The sequence below is a fragment of the Culex pipiens genome, chromosome 2 (assembly GCF_016801865.2).
Source record: "Culex pipiens pallens isolate TS chromosome 2, TS_CPP_V2, whole genome shotgun sequence".
Taxonomy (NCBI): Eukaryota; Metazoa; Arthropoda; class Insecta; order Diptera; family Culicidae; genus Culex; species Culex pipiens.
The window spans coordinates 146,744,874-146,760,133 of NC_068938.1; the positions used below are offsets into that span (position 1 = coordinate 146,744,874).

At 42.3% G+C, this 15,260-nt stretch overlaps 4 protein-coding genes and 1 long non-coding RNA gene across 5 annotated transcripts; 2 read left to right on the forward strand and 3 right to left on the reverse strand.

The window, feature by feature from the left end:
* The first annotated feature begins 133 nt into the window (after positions 1-133).
* LOC120414921 (uncharacterized) lies at positions 134-1,097 on the forward strand. Its single transcript, XM_039576253.2, has 2 exons — positions 134-608; positions 668-1,097. Exons 1-2 carry the CDS (start codon positions 586-588, stop codon positions 963-965), a joined length of 321 nt encoding a protein of 106 aa, XP_039432187.1. The 5' UTR covers positions 134-585; the 3' UTR covers positions 966-1,097.
* Positions 1,094-2,056, reverse strand: LOC128092791 (uncharacterized). The gene is made up of 2 exons (XR_008212012.1): positions 1,746-2,056; positions 1,094-1,667 (listed from the first exon to the last, which is right to left on the reverse strand). It is a non-coding gene; the product is annotated as an uncharacterized LOC128092791 (long non-coding RNA).
* A 1,117-nt stretch (positions 2,057-3,173) lies between these two features.
* Positions 3,174-5,491, forward strand: LOC120414911 (mitochondrial DNA helicase). The gene is made up of 3 exons (XM_039576245.2): positions 3,174-3,837; positions 3,897-4,194; positions 4,249-5,491. The coding sequence occupies exons 1-3, from the start codon at positions 3,280-3,282 to the stop codon at positions 5,373-5,375; spliced, it is 1,983 nt and encodes a 660-aa protein (XP_039432179.1). The 5' UTR covers positions 3,174-3,279; the 3' UTR covers positions 5,376-5,491.
* LOC120414912 (cysteine-rich PDZ-binding protein) lies at positions 5,378-6,012 on the reverse strand. The gene is made up of 2 exons (XM_039576246.2): positions 5,742-6,012; positions 5,378-5,671 (listed from the first exon to the last, which is right to left on the reverse strand). Exons 1-2 carry the CDS (start codon positions 5,921-5,923, stop codon positions 5,542-5,544), a joined length of 312 nt encoding a protein of 103 aa, XP_039432180.1. The 5' UTR covers positions 5,924-6,012; the 3' UTR covers positions 5,378-5,541.
* Positions 6,013-9,936: 3,924 nt separating this feature from the next.
* LOC120414898 (tubulin alpha-1 chain) lies at positions 9,937-11,841 on the reverse strand. Its single transcript, XM_039576225.2, has 2 exons — positions 11,680-11,841; positions 9,937-11,463 (listed from the first exon to the last, which is right to left on the reverse strand). Exons 1-2 carry the CDS (start codon positions 11,680-11,682, stop codon positions 10,114-10,116), a joined length of 1,353 nt encoding a protein of 450 aa, XP_039432159.1. The 5' UTR covers positions 11,683-11,841; the 3' UTR covers positions 9,937-10,113.
* Between the last annotated feature and the right edge of the window lie 3,419 nt (positions 11,842-15,260).

Here is a 15,260-nt window from a genome sequence, read left to right on the forward strand (position 1 = left end):
TAGTTGGTCCATCGAAAAAATGTTGTCTTGTCAAAAAAAAATTTTGCATTAAAATGAAAAAAAGTGATCAGAAATGGTTTTTAATCACGGGGTTGGGCACTCTTTTGATCCGTAGCGAATACGGAGCGCATCACGTTTATATGGTAAATATTGGTAAATATGGATGCACGGAATGCGCTGAAGCCACTGTATGATTTATATCAGTGTTATGGCGAGACGTCACTTTTATAAAAGTGACGTCTCGCAAGAAAAAAAATCAAGCACCTTTTTGACAGCTTCTTACATGTGGCTTGAATGAAAAAGCAGTTTTCTTCGAGTTTTTCATCAAGATTTTTTTGTGTAGTAACAGTGGCAAGTTTTCTCGCACCCCTGACCACAGCTTACGGATCGTCGAAATAGCGGACCATCAAAAGGCCAATCGGCAGTGAATGTTCCGAAGAAGACTTCTCGACGATGGACCAGTTGAGTCTGGGCTCGAAGCATGTCATCGTGGACCAGGCCCAAGAGGCTGAGCGATGAGAGATTATGTAGTTGCAGCTGGATTTCATTGACCACAAGACATGCCAGCTAGAATAGAACTAGAATATGGTCAGCGATGTCTACATAAGGTTTGCCGTTTTAATTACATACTAACTATTCCTTAGTTAAATTTCGTTACCCCCACCAGAATGTTGGAACAGCTGCGAGGCAAAGCAGCGGCAGTAGAAGCAGATCTGCAACACCAGCCTGGAATCGGTCTACTCACCCATCAACAACAACGGAAACTCCTCTCCGTAGTGTTAGAAAAACCAAGGAAAAATGCGTGTGAATCCGGACGGCTGGTGGTAATAAAGGAGGAAACGGAAGCGGTGGAAATGAGGAGGAGAAACCGAAAGTATATCGAAGCGTGCCCACCAAACGTGATTGAGCAAATAGAGGCTATTGTGAACAACGGATCGGTTTCCATTTCCGGCGCGAGCAAGTGAACTTTGTGACAAAACTGCTTTGGGCGACAATGTTCGTGACAGACGTGTATCTGACCTGCTGGAGGTGCTGCTTGTTGATAAAGGAAAGGAGAAGAGTCGAGAAAGAAGAATAATTTTACAATAAAAAGTCAATGAGTTCTGCGTTATTTATTTCCACAAGCCGGCTTTGGCTTTTGACGACGAGAACTGATAATCCGGAAGTAATATTGTCTCTTCCGAGTAGCGAGTAGCTTAATCACAACGGGGCACAAGTAATTGCGGTCTTCTTCTCTTGGGTCTTGGGTTCAAATATGGTTCCTTCAGAAAAGTCGCTGTTTGTCAAATTCTCGATTGTGTTTCCGATGTTCAGGACAGGCGTGGCAGGCTCATCAGGCGTCGTCGGCCGATTACTACAGCAAGCGGATTCATCCTCGCAGTGGCCATCAGGAGCGTTATCAGACGAAAGGCGATGGTGGGAGTAGCATCTGATCCAGAAGGGATGAACGGGAGAAGGACCGGTATGATTCAGGATCGATGCCGGGTGGAAGACATTACTCGCAGGAGGCACGTATTGAGTTGAATCTATTTTATGGGGAGCTTAAAGAGACGTGGGCGTGAAGAATCTGCTTCGGACGTGGCTGCAGCACAAGAAAGGCAACTGCTACCGATGCATGACAGCCGTGGCTTTCACGAAAGGCAAGAAGATGTACGAGTCGAACTCAACTACAATGATAAGTTTGGAAGATCAAATGATCGAATTCGCATTCGACATTGGTCTCAAATTGATGCCCAGAAATTTACCCGTTCCTTTATTGAGTTGATTTTGTTTATGTCATCTGACTTCCACTTTGTTCTTTCGGTGCAGTGCGTTAAAATTAAATTTAATTTAAATCAAATTCTTTAAATTTTAAATAAACAAATTTGTGTGCAGCCGTTGCTTGTTAATTTTTTGGTTATGCAACTTGATTGTAAACAAATAAACAGCACGCGGGCTGCGTTGACAGCTGAAAGATATACACTGAAATGAAACGTATGACGAAATCTTAAATGTTCGTAAATATGGATGCGCTACGGATCAACATATGGCATATATAAAATTTATTGCATGTGACCACCCCGTGCATCGTGCCGACTTTTCACATAACGCCACCTAAAAGCAAGTTATCGCAAGTTAACGCGCGTTAAAGCGAGTCAAAGCGGTCAACGTCTGCTCGACTTTTGAACCAAATCAAATCGATCTTGCAACCTTCCGTCGGTTTTTTAGCTTTTTTTTTAATTTTAAAGTTTGTTTTTGCATTTTGAAATTCTGTAAATTTTATTTTTTTTGTGATTTTAATTTTGTTAAATTTTAAACTTTGTTAATTCTATTTTTTAATCTTTTAACGTTTAACGTTTTGAATTTTGAAATTTGGTCACTTTACATTTTTTGATTTCGATGCCAACATTTCAAAAAGCATCATGTACAAACCATGCGTTTTGAGAAAAACGCATTTGAATGTTGAGCATCCATTTTCAATTACCATTTTTATATAAAAGCAAAATAAGATGTTCTAATGATAACAAACGATGAAAAACGTTGCTTTTGTTGATACTTGATCATCCATATTCAATAAAACATGATTTCCGTAATTTTGAGAAAAAACAAACATAACTTCTTTTGAAATCACCAACGTCGATATCACCCTGCTGTCACTGAGGGAGGCGCTTTGTTATGATTCGTTTTTCTTCGCCGAATGTACATGGTGCTTTTTTCTTGTTGCTTTTTTTTCGTCACGAGGTTTATGTAGCCTTTTGTTTGACAGGTTGACAGGGCTATATAAACAGGGATATACAAAATACCTGGGGTCGTTAAAGTGGATGGTTTGATTTTTTTTGTTACACCCTTACCAAAAATCATGATTTTTTGAGTTCCAAATCCCACTTTTCATACGAATTTTTCAGTTCAACCCATATAACCATTTTTATGGTTGTAATACCTGAACTCAAAAAATCGTATGAAAAGTGGGATTTGGAACTCAAAAAGTCATGATTTTTGGTAAGGGTGTAGAACTCTGATTGCTGGCTACCTGCTAGAACGCCTTGACTGGGAGGACCATATTCTCAGGGTGTGTGAAACACCCTGTAATTCCTTCCCAAACTGGTAATTTGGCAACACTGCCCTCCCGATGTAAACAAATCAACCTAACCTCGTGTTGTTGTTTTTTGCGCGGCGCGCATTCTTCCCGCAGTGCGTGACCCATGTTGGGCAACAACTTTCTCCCCCTCTAAAATTCAATCTATTTTTACATGTTTAAGCACTTAGTTTAAGTATGTTAAGTGAAACCAGGCTTTAAAAATGTTCCTCAAACGGCTGCTGTACTCGTACACCAAAAGTGGCCACCACCTGGGACCGTTCCGAACTGCCCAATCTCCCGCCGCAACGACGACGCAATTACCCGGGTTGCCTTCGCTTCGCGCGCGACTCTCCTCCAGCTTGGACTTTAAGGATGACCCGTCCGTGCCGGGGACGACCTCGCTGTTCAACATTAAGAAAACCATCAAGGCGTCCCCGTTCGAGTGCGTGGACGGATTTGCCTGCATCCGGACGGTTTGCCCGGTGTGCCACACCGAACCTGGTTCCGAGCAGGTGTCGGCCAAAGAGACGATCTACATCAACAAGACGACGGGGACGTTCACGTGTTCGGCGTGTCGACATTTGGGTCGCTGGGAGTATATTGAAAAGTTCTTTGTGCCGTACGGTAAGAGTGCCAAAACGGTTCAGGAGATGAGGAAGCTTCGGGATGTGTTTCTGGACAGCAAGAAGGGTGGGCCGGCGCCGGTGGAGCTTCCCGGGGGGTTGGCCATTGTGGACGAGAAGTTGGCGGGGGAGATTTGCGGGGAGTTGGGGTTGGACGTGAGTTTGAAGTGGGAGTTTGATTATGATTGATTTTAATAGATTTAAATCTGTTTTAGGAAGTTCCTCCGGCTAGTCTGGTACAGGTGGCGTCCCGGTGGGACGCACGGTACAAGCATTTATACGTTCCTCTGGTAGATGTGGAATCGGCGTTGATAGGCTACAAAGTACTTAGTATTGAAAAGAACGAACTCGTGGAGCGAACCGTACCGGACACAAACTGCTCCGGCTTAATCTACCTCAAGTGTTTAGCGGAATCGAAGACGGCCGCCTCAGCCAAGTCCAAAGACCAGTCCAGTGCGATACTGGTACTGAATGTGATGGATTTGCTGGCGTTGAGTACGGCGAAGATTAACGGTGAGTGCATTCTTTAAGTAAATTCTTCGAAATTTCAATAACTCTTCTCTCCAGCAACCGCCATCTGTCTCCCGCATGACCTCAAATCCCTGCCCCAGCAATGCTTGCCCGGGCTGGAACGCTTCCAGAAGCTCACCCTGTGGTTCAACTACGACACCGCAGGTTGGGACATTGCTCGAAACTACGCCCGCAAGCTCGAGGAACGACGCTGCATGTTTGTGCGTCCAACCGACGCCCATCCAACGCCGGCCAAGGCTCTTGAGCTGGGGTTGGATCTGAAACTTATTTACGGGAAGGCTCAACCGATTCTTCACCAGTCGATTACGACGTTCCACTCGTTGCGGCAGGACGTGCTGAGCGAGCTGCAGAACATCGACAAAGTTCAGGGCGTCAAGTGGCGCAGGTATCCGACGTTGAACAAGCTGTTGAAGGGCCACCGGAAGGGCGAGTTGACGGTGTTGACGGGGCCGACGGGGTGCGGCAAGACGACCTTCATGTCAGACTACTCGCTGGACCTGGCGCTGCAAGGTGTGTCGACGTTGTGGGGATCGTTTGAGATCCGGAACACGCGGTTGGCGACGACGCTGCTGCGGCAGATGGCGGGCCGACCGCTGGACGTGAACTTGTCCGAGTTTGACCACTGGGCGGACGAGTTCGAACAGTTGCCGGTGTACTTTATGACGTTCCACGGCCAGCAGCCGATCAAGGTCGTGATGGAAGCGATCGAGCACGCCCAGTACGTGCACGACATTCAGCATGTGATCATTGACAATCTCCAGTTCATGATGGGCGTTTCGGAGGAGAGCAAACACCTCGATCGGTACTGGAAGCAGGACGCCATCATCGCTTCGTTTCGGACGTTTGCCACGCGCAAGAACTGCCACGTGACGTTGGTCATCCACCCAAGAAAAGAGCGCGACACGGACGATCTGACGACGAGCTCGATCTTTGGCGGGGCTAAGGCGTCCCAGGAGGCGGACAATGTACTCATCATTCAGGACAAGCGGCTGACCTCTGTTCGGGGGAAGAAGTACCTGCAGGTCGCGAAGAACCGGTACAGCGGCGACCTCGGCATCATGCCACTCGACTTTGACAAACTTAGCCTGAGTTACGCCCAAAAGCGGAAAAAGACTGAGCCAACCGCCGGGGGAGTACCGTACGAACTAGTGACGAGCCAGTGATAGTTAGGTATGTAACAAATAACCAATTTATTCATAGTCATGTGTACAATATGCCATCAAAACCAAAAGTTTAGTTACTTGAGAGAGTACAATTATACGAGAGATTTATACTAAAACGTTAAAAAAGACGTATTTACAGCTAGAGTTTACTTCCGAAACTCCCTGCTCACGTCGACGATTGTCGGTAGTTCTTGACGTCAATAAGCTTCTTCCCGCACATGGCGCAGATTCCCTTTTTGTACGCGCACTGCTGGCAGTAGTGACTTCCGGCTTGGTGAATCTTTTGCTTGCAAATCCTGTAACGAAAATCCCTATCAAATTTTCCCCACAAAAAAAAAAAAAAAAAACAATTGCATTGATACTAACCGACACGGCGCGAAACTGCCGCCCACCGGCCCGATCGGGTTGAACCGCGTCTTGGCGCTGCTCAGCGCCTTGTTCTCGTTGATTTTGCGTCCGCCGCCTTCGGTGGTGTTCCGCGCGCCCGTCTTCCACGGATCCGGCGTGATCACCTTGCCCAGCTTCTTTTCGCACTTTTCGCAGACCATTTTTTTTTTGTTTTCTAAAACGTAGTTTGTACAGTTTTTAAAACGGATATTGGTGTATCAAGCTCGTTCTTGGACGTTATGTTTACCTGTGGTTGTTGGTAAACAAGTAAACAAAAAAGACAGTGTCACAAATTGTTGCAAGCAATGTTGTATGCAATTACCCTGTTGAAAAAGTTTTGTATTGTCGGGAAAATCTTGTTGATCATGATGCAAAATGAATTAATATAGAATATTTTAAAATTATTTAATATTTAAATAATTAAATGATAAAATAATTTTGATAACAGGTTCACTTCTCTCTGGGTTCACGACGCAAGAAAATAAAATAAAAAATCCAATCCTTCGAATAGGTAAAACCGAGGGTAAAACTATTTCTAAATCAACCTTAACAGTTAAAAAAGCCCCGATATTAAAATATCGTCACTACAAAGTACATCGAAAAGCTTGTTTTTTTTTTAAAGACAATCACACTGTCTTTGCAGACTGAATACTAATATTAAACGGGACAAACAAAGGTGGATGGCGTCGCTATTTTTAGAACCCGCGCCTCATAGGGATCGGCAGCCGAAGCCGCTAACCACCGCGCTACTAGGCCCTCCAATGTTTTAGTTCGCTGTTCTTTAAGAGACTGTATTTCAGGGAGCTATTAGACTATGGTAAACAATAAAAAAACTCTTTTTTGAACTTTCTTTTTTTTGTGTTGGATAGTTTGCCAAACTCGCAAACAATGCAAAATGTATGCAGGATGACCACAGATTAAGACAGAGTTTCCACTGCCTCTTGATTTCTAGAGTTTTTTTTTGAATAGGTGCTATAAACATATGAAAAACAATAGAAATCCCGAAAATCACTGTACGTAATATTTGAACAAACCCTAAAGACATTTGAAAGTTGCGAAGTCGACGCCAACATTTCAAAAAGCATCATGTACAAACCATGCGTTTTGAGAAAAGCGCATTTCTGTAGTTTTTTTTGGAAAAGGTCCAAAAAACCAAATTTCCAGTTTTTGCTTTTTGGGTGTTTTCGAAACCTCTTTGGGTCAGGTGTATTAAAAACACCCAAAGAGCAAAAACTGAAAATATGGTTTATTGGACCTTTTAAAAAACTCCAGATTTGAATGTTGAGCAACATTTTTCAATTCCCATTTTAATATAAAAGCATAACTGGAGTTTTTTTTTGAAAAGGTCCAATAAACCAAATTTTTAGTTTTTGCTTTTTGGGTGTTTTTGAATACCCCTGACTCAAGGCGGTTTCAAAAACACCCAAAAAGCAAAAATTGGAAATTTGGTTTATTGGACCTTTTCAAAAAAAAAAAACTAAGAAGATGTTCTAATGATAACAAACGATGAAAACCGATGCTTTTATTGATACTTGATCATTAGGGTAACAAAAAAAATCGACATCAGGGATACCCTCGGATTCGATTCCTTAGGCAAAAATAAGTAACTGTGACAATTTTGAGCTAGATCCGTTAAGATTAAGGGGTCGCTTTTTATAGTAATTTTTCTTTTGGCAATTCTGAAAAACGCTTTATGAATGGAATTTTATGTCTAGCATCCATGTGGTTAATTCACTGTTCAAAACACAAAAAAATATTGAAAAATCAAGCAAAACAACGTAAAGGGCTAAAGCCGAAGTGTAAACAAAGTGTCTATCCTGCTCGTTCCTAATTGATTGATTTTTTATTCGGTAGGAAAAGCCACCAAAGCAGTAGCAACAAAAACCTACATCGTTTCAATACAATATACAATACATTTTAGTGTTTACATTTTTTAAATATCCGGTCAAACTCTATTGGTTTCCACCTGTGAAGGAGTTTGGTTGATCCTGGCAAGAGAAATCTGAAATGATATAATAGAAAGTGCATAGATTATGGCGACAAAGGCAAAAATATAGAATAAAGATAATTGTGTCGGAAAACTAACTTTTTAAACAGAGTTTCAAAAGGAAGCAAATGTGAAAAAAAAAATAAAATAAAAATGCAAAACAAAAAAGTCTACTATGTAACAAAAAAATCAATGGATTTAAGGATGTGTTCAATAACAGTGGGTTCATTCAGAAAGAGAGCAATTTGTTTTTAAATATTGATACGCTTTGCTCTCACCAAATCTATTACAAAAATAATTATATAATTAAGCACCTTTGAAAGATATGCATCTTTCGCCGGCTAATGTTGAAATATTGGGTAGGTCTAATGAATTATGGCTTCTGGTAAAATGTTGATGGTTAGACAATTTGAATTTTGTATTACTGTGAGTTTGTTCATGTAAACATAAATTAATGAAGCAACATGTTTGAATTACATTCTGACAGGAATGATGTTTTTGTTAATATTGTACAAATCGGCAGAATGACTTCGCAGTGGTTTTTCATAAATTATTCTTAAAATTTTATTTTGGGCTGTTCGAAGTTTGTTAATCAAAATATTACAGGAGTTTCCCCAAACTGTAGTTATGTAAGATAAGTGAGAATTAAATAAAGAATGATAAATTATCAAATGTACATTAGCAGTTAATTTGTGTTTAATTTTATAGATAATTTCAATAATCTTGTTGAGTTTGTTCAATAAATTACTAATATGTGACGACCAATTGAATGTATTGTCTAAAATGACACCAAGTTATTTACATTCGTCTACTATTTTGTAAACATCCACTGACGTGATAGACTCTTTGTTTACACTTCGGCTTTGGCTCATTTACATTGTTTTGCTTGAAATGTTACTTTTCGATACTAGTATTGAAAAGTTCAACTTTTCAGCACCTATTCAGGTATTGAAAGATATTAATTTTATATTCTATTATTTTTGGAAGGGAAAAGTAGGCCGTTTCGTTTCTCCAGCAGGACAGGAAAAGTTTACTGTTTCACAACGGAATTGCAAAAAACTACTATTTTAAAACCCTTCGGGAGCTTCGGGAGAGACGAAAAGGCCTACTTTTCTATGCCAAAAACAGTGCTGAAAAGTAGTACTTTTCATGTATTTCCATCGGACGGACGTTGACATATCAAACTCATTTTCCAATTGCATAAGTGCGAAAAACGAAAAAAAACTTTCAACTAGTTTGTTTGTTCCCTATCCGTCGGGCCTGCACCGAAACCTGCATCATGGATGAGTAATTCCAGGCCATAAAAATAGGACCAGCTCGCACACAAACGCACACTCCCCGACAAAACCCGCAACTCGGCAACATAAAGCATATGCCGCCGAGCGGGCTAAAACCTATGCTAAATATATAGCTATAGCATGGATGTGCCTGATCGGTTTCTCTTCCCTGAATGCTGCTGCAGTTTCCTCGCCAGCCCAGGGCAAACATACAACAACGTTCTATTTCTAACACTCGAAAACAACACGAGTAATAAACGTACAAGAAGAACCCCAATTCGCTTCAGTTGCCTCTTCTTTGGGAGATGGTATTCGTCAACGTTTTGCCCCCTTCTCACAAGTGAGCCGTATTTTCGGCTGACTCACTTTTATGCAAATTATATCCTGCCGCATATGCGCCACCATGAACAGGACATGCAAATTGGCAATCCCGTTTGATTATCCTGCTTTTTTCGCACAAGCAAACCGGCTGTTGCGAAAAAAAGAAAAACAACCGTTAACAAATATGTTTGAGAGAACCATGTGGCCGTCGCGCACCACTTCCAGGTCGCGCAACCAGGGTTGATCAGACACCGCAGACCAGACGGTGTTGGCGGGCTGGCTGTTCAAACCCGCACCCACTCCAGAGCAGATAGTTACGCACGTGGGTTGCGCGCCCACCCCTCTAAACCTTGCTCAATGGAGCCAAACTAGACTGGAATCGATCCAACAACTTACGAGAGTTGGTGCGTAAATCAATAAAGCGAGACAGTTTTTTTTCTACTTCTACTTTCCGTAAATGGTCTTCCCCAGTGGCGTGATTGCATCATGAATTCCGAGCGCCTTTTTTGGAGGGGAGGCCGTCAAGACTAGCAACTACTTTTACGGTTTTAAAGGGAGGAGGGGATGAGTCATCGCAGTTAGTGAGAGATTTTGCTTTCATTATTTGCTGTATTTTAAAATTATTTCTGGGATTTTGAACATTGCTTTCAAAATGGAGAAATTGTTAATAAATTAGCGTGTGTGAACGGTGCTGCTGCTGCGCTAGGCGATTACTTCCGTAACTGTAGTTCAGATTGGTTGGTTCGAGTCGTGTCCGCGTGACATCTTAGTACTCCTCGGCGCCCTCGCCTTCTCCCTCGCCCGAGTCCATGCCGACCTCCTCGTAATCCTTCTCGAGGGCGGCCAAATCTTCGCGGGCTTCGGAGAACTCGCCTTCCTCCATACCCTCACCGACGTACCAGTGGACGAAGGCACGCTTGGCGTACATCAGATCGAACTTGTGGTCCAGACGGGCCCAGGCCTCGGCGATGGCCGTGGTGTTGGACAACATGCACACGGCGCGCTGCACCTTGGCCAGATCACCACCTGGGACGACGGTCGGCGGCTGGTAGTTGATGCCGACCTTGAATCCAGTGGGACACCAGTCCACGAACTGGATCGTACGCTTGGTCTTGATGGTCGCGATGGCGGCGTTGACGTCCTTCGGGACGACATCACCACGGTACAGCATGCAACAGGCCATGTACTTTCCGTGACGCGGGTCGCACTTGACCATCTGGTTGGCGGGCTCGAAACAGGCGTTGGTGATCTCGGCGACCGACAGCTGCTCGTGGTAGGCCTTCTCGGCGGAGATGACCGGGGCGTAGGTGACCAGCGGGAAATGGATACGCGGGTACGGCACCAAGTTGGTCTGGAACTCGGTCAGATCCACGTTCAGGGCACCATCGAAACGCAACGAGGCGGTGATCGACGACACGATCTGGCCAATCAGACGGTTCAGGTTGGTGTAGGTCGGGCGTTCAATGTCCAGGTTACGACGGCAGATGTCATAGATGGCCTCGTTGTCGACCATGAAGGCGCAGTCCGAGTGCTCCAGCGTCGTGTGGGTCGTCAGAATCGAGTTGTACGGCTCAACGACGGCGGTCGAGACCTGCGGGGCCGGGTAGATGGCAAACTCCAGCTTGGACTTCTTGCCGTAATCCACCGACAGGCGCTCCATCAGCAGCGAGGTGAATCCGGATCCGGTACCTCCACCGAACGAGTGGAAGATCAGGAAGCCCTGCAGACCAGTGCACTGATCGGCCAGCTTACGGATGCGGTCCAGCACCAGATCGACGATCTCCTTGCCGATCGTGTAGTGACCACGGGCGTAGTTGTTGGCCGCATCTTCCTTGCCGGTGATCAACTGCTCCGGGTGGAACAACTGACGGTACGTTCCCGTGCGGACCTCATCCACCACGGTCGGTTCCAGGTCAACGAACACGGCACGTGGCACGTGCTTGCCGGCACCGGTCTCGCTGAAGAAGGTGTTGAACGAATCGTCTCCTCCCCCAATGGTCTTGTCCGACGGCATCTGACCGTCCGGCTGGATTCCATGCTCCAGGCAGTACAACTCCCAGCAGGCGTTACCGATCTGGACACCGGCCTGTCCGACGTGCACGGAGATACATTCACGCTGGGGAAGAGAAAGTTAAAATTAGTACGTTGCCACGTAACTGCACTTTCCTTGTTTTTTTTTCCACTGGGTGCGGCCTCATCGAAAGCCCATGACTCAGCGCATGCACCATCTGCTCGCAAATTCATCGAAAATTCCAGATTTTCCTCTCCCACTCCAAATCTTTTCCCCCCTAACAACTTCCGCAATCCCTAAAAAATCACCGGAAACACTCACCATTTTGCGGCAGCAAAGTTTTCTTCACGCAGAAATTAACTTGAGAATAAAGCAGCAGCGATTAATTAGGCTTGAAGGCTGATTACACGCAAACCTCGCGCTTGGGGACAGCAGATCAGGACGCTTTCCAAACTGAGAATGAGCCGGCTAGCGGTGCGACGGGCCTATTTATGCGATCGCGGCGAGAGAAAAACTGTTATGCGCAGACGCCATGGTAACGACGTGGGCTGCCCGAACCCGAAATCCATGGATACGAAACGGCGAAAGGGGGTGAAATGGGGGAAAGTCAGGGGGGTTGCGCGCGGTTTGCTGCGATGCGGAACGGTTTTGGGAGAGAAATACTCACACACGTGGTGTGTGCGGTGAGAGAGCTGAGTGCATGCTCTCGGGAGAGGAGATTTCCAGACATGTTTGAAAGATAAATTAGTCCACGTGATGGTATGTTGGGGCAGTTGGTTTAGAATGGATTGATATACCTAAGCGTTTGAAACCTGACGCATTTTGGAATGGCACCCAAGTAGCTTCATGTAAGACATTGACACGACTTGATTCAGCGCTCAGCTAACACCACTTAATATTCGGGACTTGGATAAGCTGTATCAGCGGCACATACCAAGCCTGATAAAGACTTTACCTTGCTATAATTTCTCAGTCGGTCTGAAGGTATTGGATTGGGAGCACACACACACACACATTTCAAATGTATAGATTTGACCTAAAAAAAAAAAAATAATTTTCGTATGCATATTTTTTTTAAATTTAAAAACAACATATTTTAAAAAGATAAATGTAGGAATATTTTTTTGGAGATATTTCTTACAGGGGTGCCAGGGCCGAATTTTTTTCTCCAAAGTTTGTATGGAGAATTAGGGCGGTTCGTCACTGTTGCACATAATCGAAAAATTGCGGCCTGTGGAAACGGCTCGTAAACCTTTGACCACCGCGGGTCAGAGTCGAGACGGCTGAAAGAAAGGGGCGCGACAATGTGGGAAAGGGAAGTAATTTGTGATTGTAGACGGTATTGTTTTGATTCGCAATATGTTGAGTCAACTGTTGTGGATGTACCCGAACATCGGGGTTTCTCTTTTTTCATTTTTATCTACCATCTATCTTCTGTTTTTATTTTATTTTACTGATATTCTTAAGCGGATGCTGTTCATTATCCGTCATTTTATTTTGGTTTCATTAACCTTTGGTTATCTTATCTCTCACTCTTTTTGCACTCTTTTTGACCAATTAATACTGTCAATTCTGTTTATCATTTGCATAATCTTTATTGGTTTCTTTATTTAATCTCTTTTAATAATTTTTCATCTTCTCTATAAGTTGTCATTTATATAATTTAAGCTTGTTTGTTATCTATATTTTTTAACTACTGTCTATTTCCACATCTACTTACTACATAAAGCTTTTACTTGTTATTCTTTAACATACATAATAATCTTTCTTTTATTATTGATTCTTTATGTAGTACATTTTCTTTTACTTTTTATTGTTCTCAATCTTCACCCTTTTCTTCAAACAAGTGAGGTTCGAGCCCTTACTCGATTTATGGAATGATTAAAGAATCAACACAAATATTACTATTGTACATATGTAGTTTTTTTTTATAAAATGCTTAGGACCAAAAATTGTAACAACACACCGCGACAGAATTTTAACAACACATTGCAACAGATAAACATGATCCAACACTAGGGAAGATTTGAGGAGAAAACAATACACAGTAAAATAACAATAAGTTGTTGAATTCAAACTATAAAATAATACACTACTCGCTTGAATGAATGTTGATAGGCACACTATAAATAGTTAGGCGCCTATACTTACATCAAACCCTACGCAATGTACTACGAGTTCAAATGCGTAACCGGAACTGGTGCGAATGTCTGGCATGAACAATCAAAGCGTGTTCTAGCGTGTTGCTCCTACTGACTCAGAGCAAGAATGAGATGTAGGTGTAAGGGGCAGTGCGTGTTCATCGGGAACCTGGTGCATAAGATCGGTCAAGGCCCGTTCTTACACTGAAAATTACGAATTACGAATATGTGAAAATTTGATCTCATGCTTATTTTTTTAAATTTAGACATTCAATTTATTTATCAATTTTTTTTTAACAGCCTTAAGGGCCAGTCATAGAACTATTTTGAAATGCCGTCGCGGGCCGAATGAAATGGCTCCGCGGGCCGGCTTTTGGGCAGGTCGGGCCTATAATATGTCTATGAGCAACTCTCTACGAAATCGGCCGATTTCGACCATTTTTATTTTTTTGTATTTTTTTATTTGGCTCAAACTTTGTGGGGGCCTTCCCTATGACCAAATAAGCTATTTTGCGTCATTGGTTCACCCATACAAGTCTCCATACAAATTTGGCTGCTGTCCATACAAAAATGGTATGTAAATATTCAAACAGCTGTAACTTTTGAGTGAATTTTCTGATCAATATGGTGTCTTCGGCAAACTTGTAGGTATTGTTGAGAATTTTTTATTCTACTTTTTTTTCACTAAAACACAATTTCCCAAAATACGTATTTTTTGATTTTCGAGATTTTTTGATATGTTTTAGGGGACAAAAATCCGCAACTTTTGAGCCATAGAGAAACATGGTCAAAAGATCTGCCGCCGAGTTTTTTGACGTTATTTTTTAATGCAAAATTGAATTTGCAATCGAAAAGTACTGTGCAGATTGTTTGATAAATGGTTCCGTTTTCAAGATATAGGCACCGAAAATTTGAAATTTGAAATATTTGCAGTTTTTCTATTTTAAAAAATAGTGACCATGAGTGACTATTTCTTAAAAATATTTTTTTTCGAAAAGATAGGAAAATTTCACGAATGTTTCATGTTTTAACATTGAAAATCGGACCATTAGTTGCTGAGATATCGTCATTAGAAAATGGTGGGTTGTTTTGGTGAGATTTAGAAAACTTCAATTTTCGTGTTTCTTTTTCTTAAAGCGGCTCGAGGTCCAATCTTCAATGTCTCTTGGACAATTTTATAGCAAATTTTCTGAACTTTTCAAAAAAAAAAAAAAAAATATTTTGGGAAATGGTCACTCATGGTCACTATTTTTGAAATTCGAAAAACTGGAAATATTTCGCTAAAATCAAACTTTCGGTGGCTATATCTTGAAAACGGAACCATTTATCAAACAATCTGTAAAGTACTTTTCGATTGAAAATTCAATTTTGCATTGAAAAATAAGGTTAAATTTGTTTTTGCATGAAACTTCGATTTTTTTCCAAAAATCACACTTTTTTCAAAAAATCATAACTCGGCGGCAGATTTTTTGACCTTGTTTCTCTATGGCTCAAAAGTTGCGGATTTTAGTCCCATAAAACATATCAAAAAATCTCGAAAATCAAAAAATACATATTTTGGGAAATTGAGTTTTCGTGAAAAAAAAGTTGATTAAAAAATGTGCAAAAAAAATGTTTTGTGCCTATTTTTTCTCAATAGTTCTCAACAAAACCTACAACTTTGCCCAAGACACCAAATTGATCATAAAATCCACTCAAAAGTTACAACTGTTTGAATATCTACATACCATTTTTGTATGGACAGCAGCCAAAATTGTATGG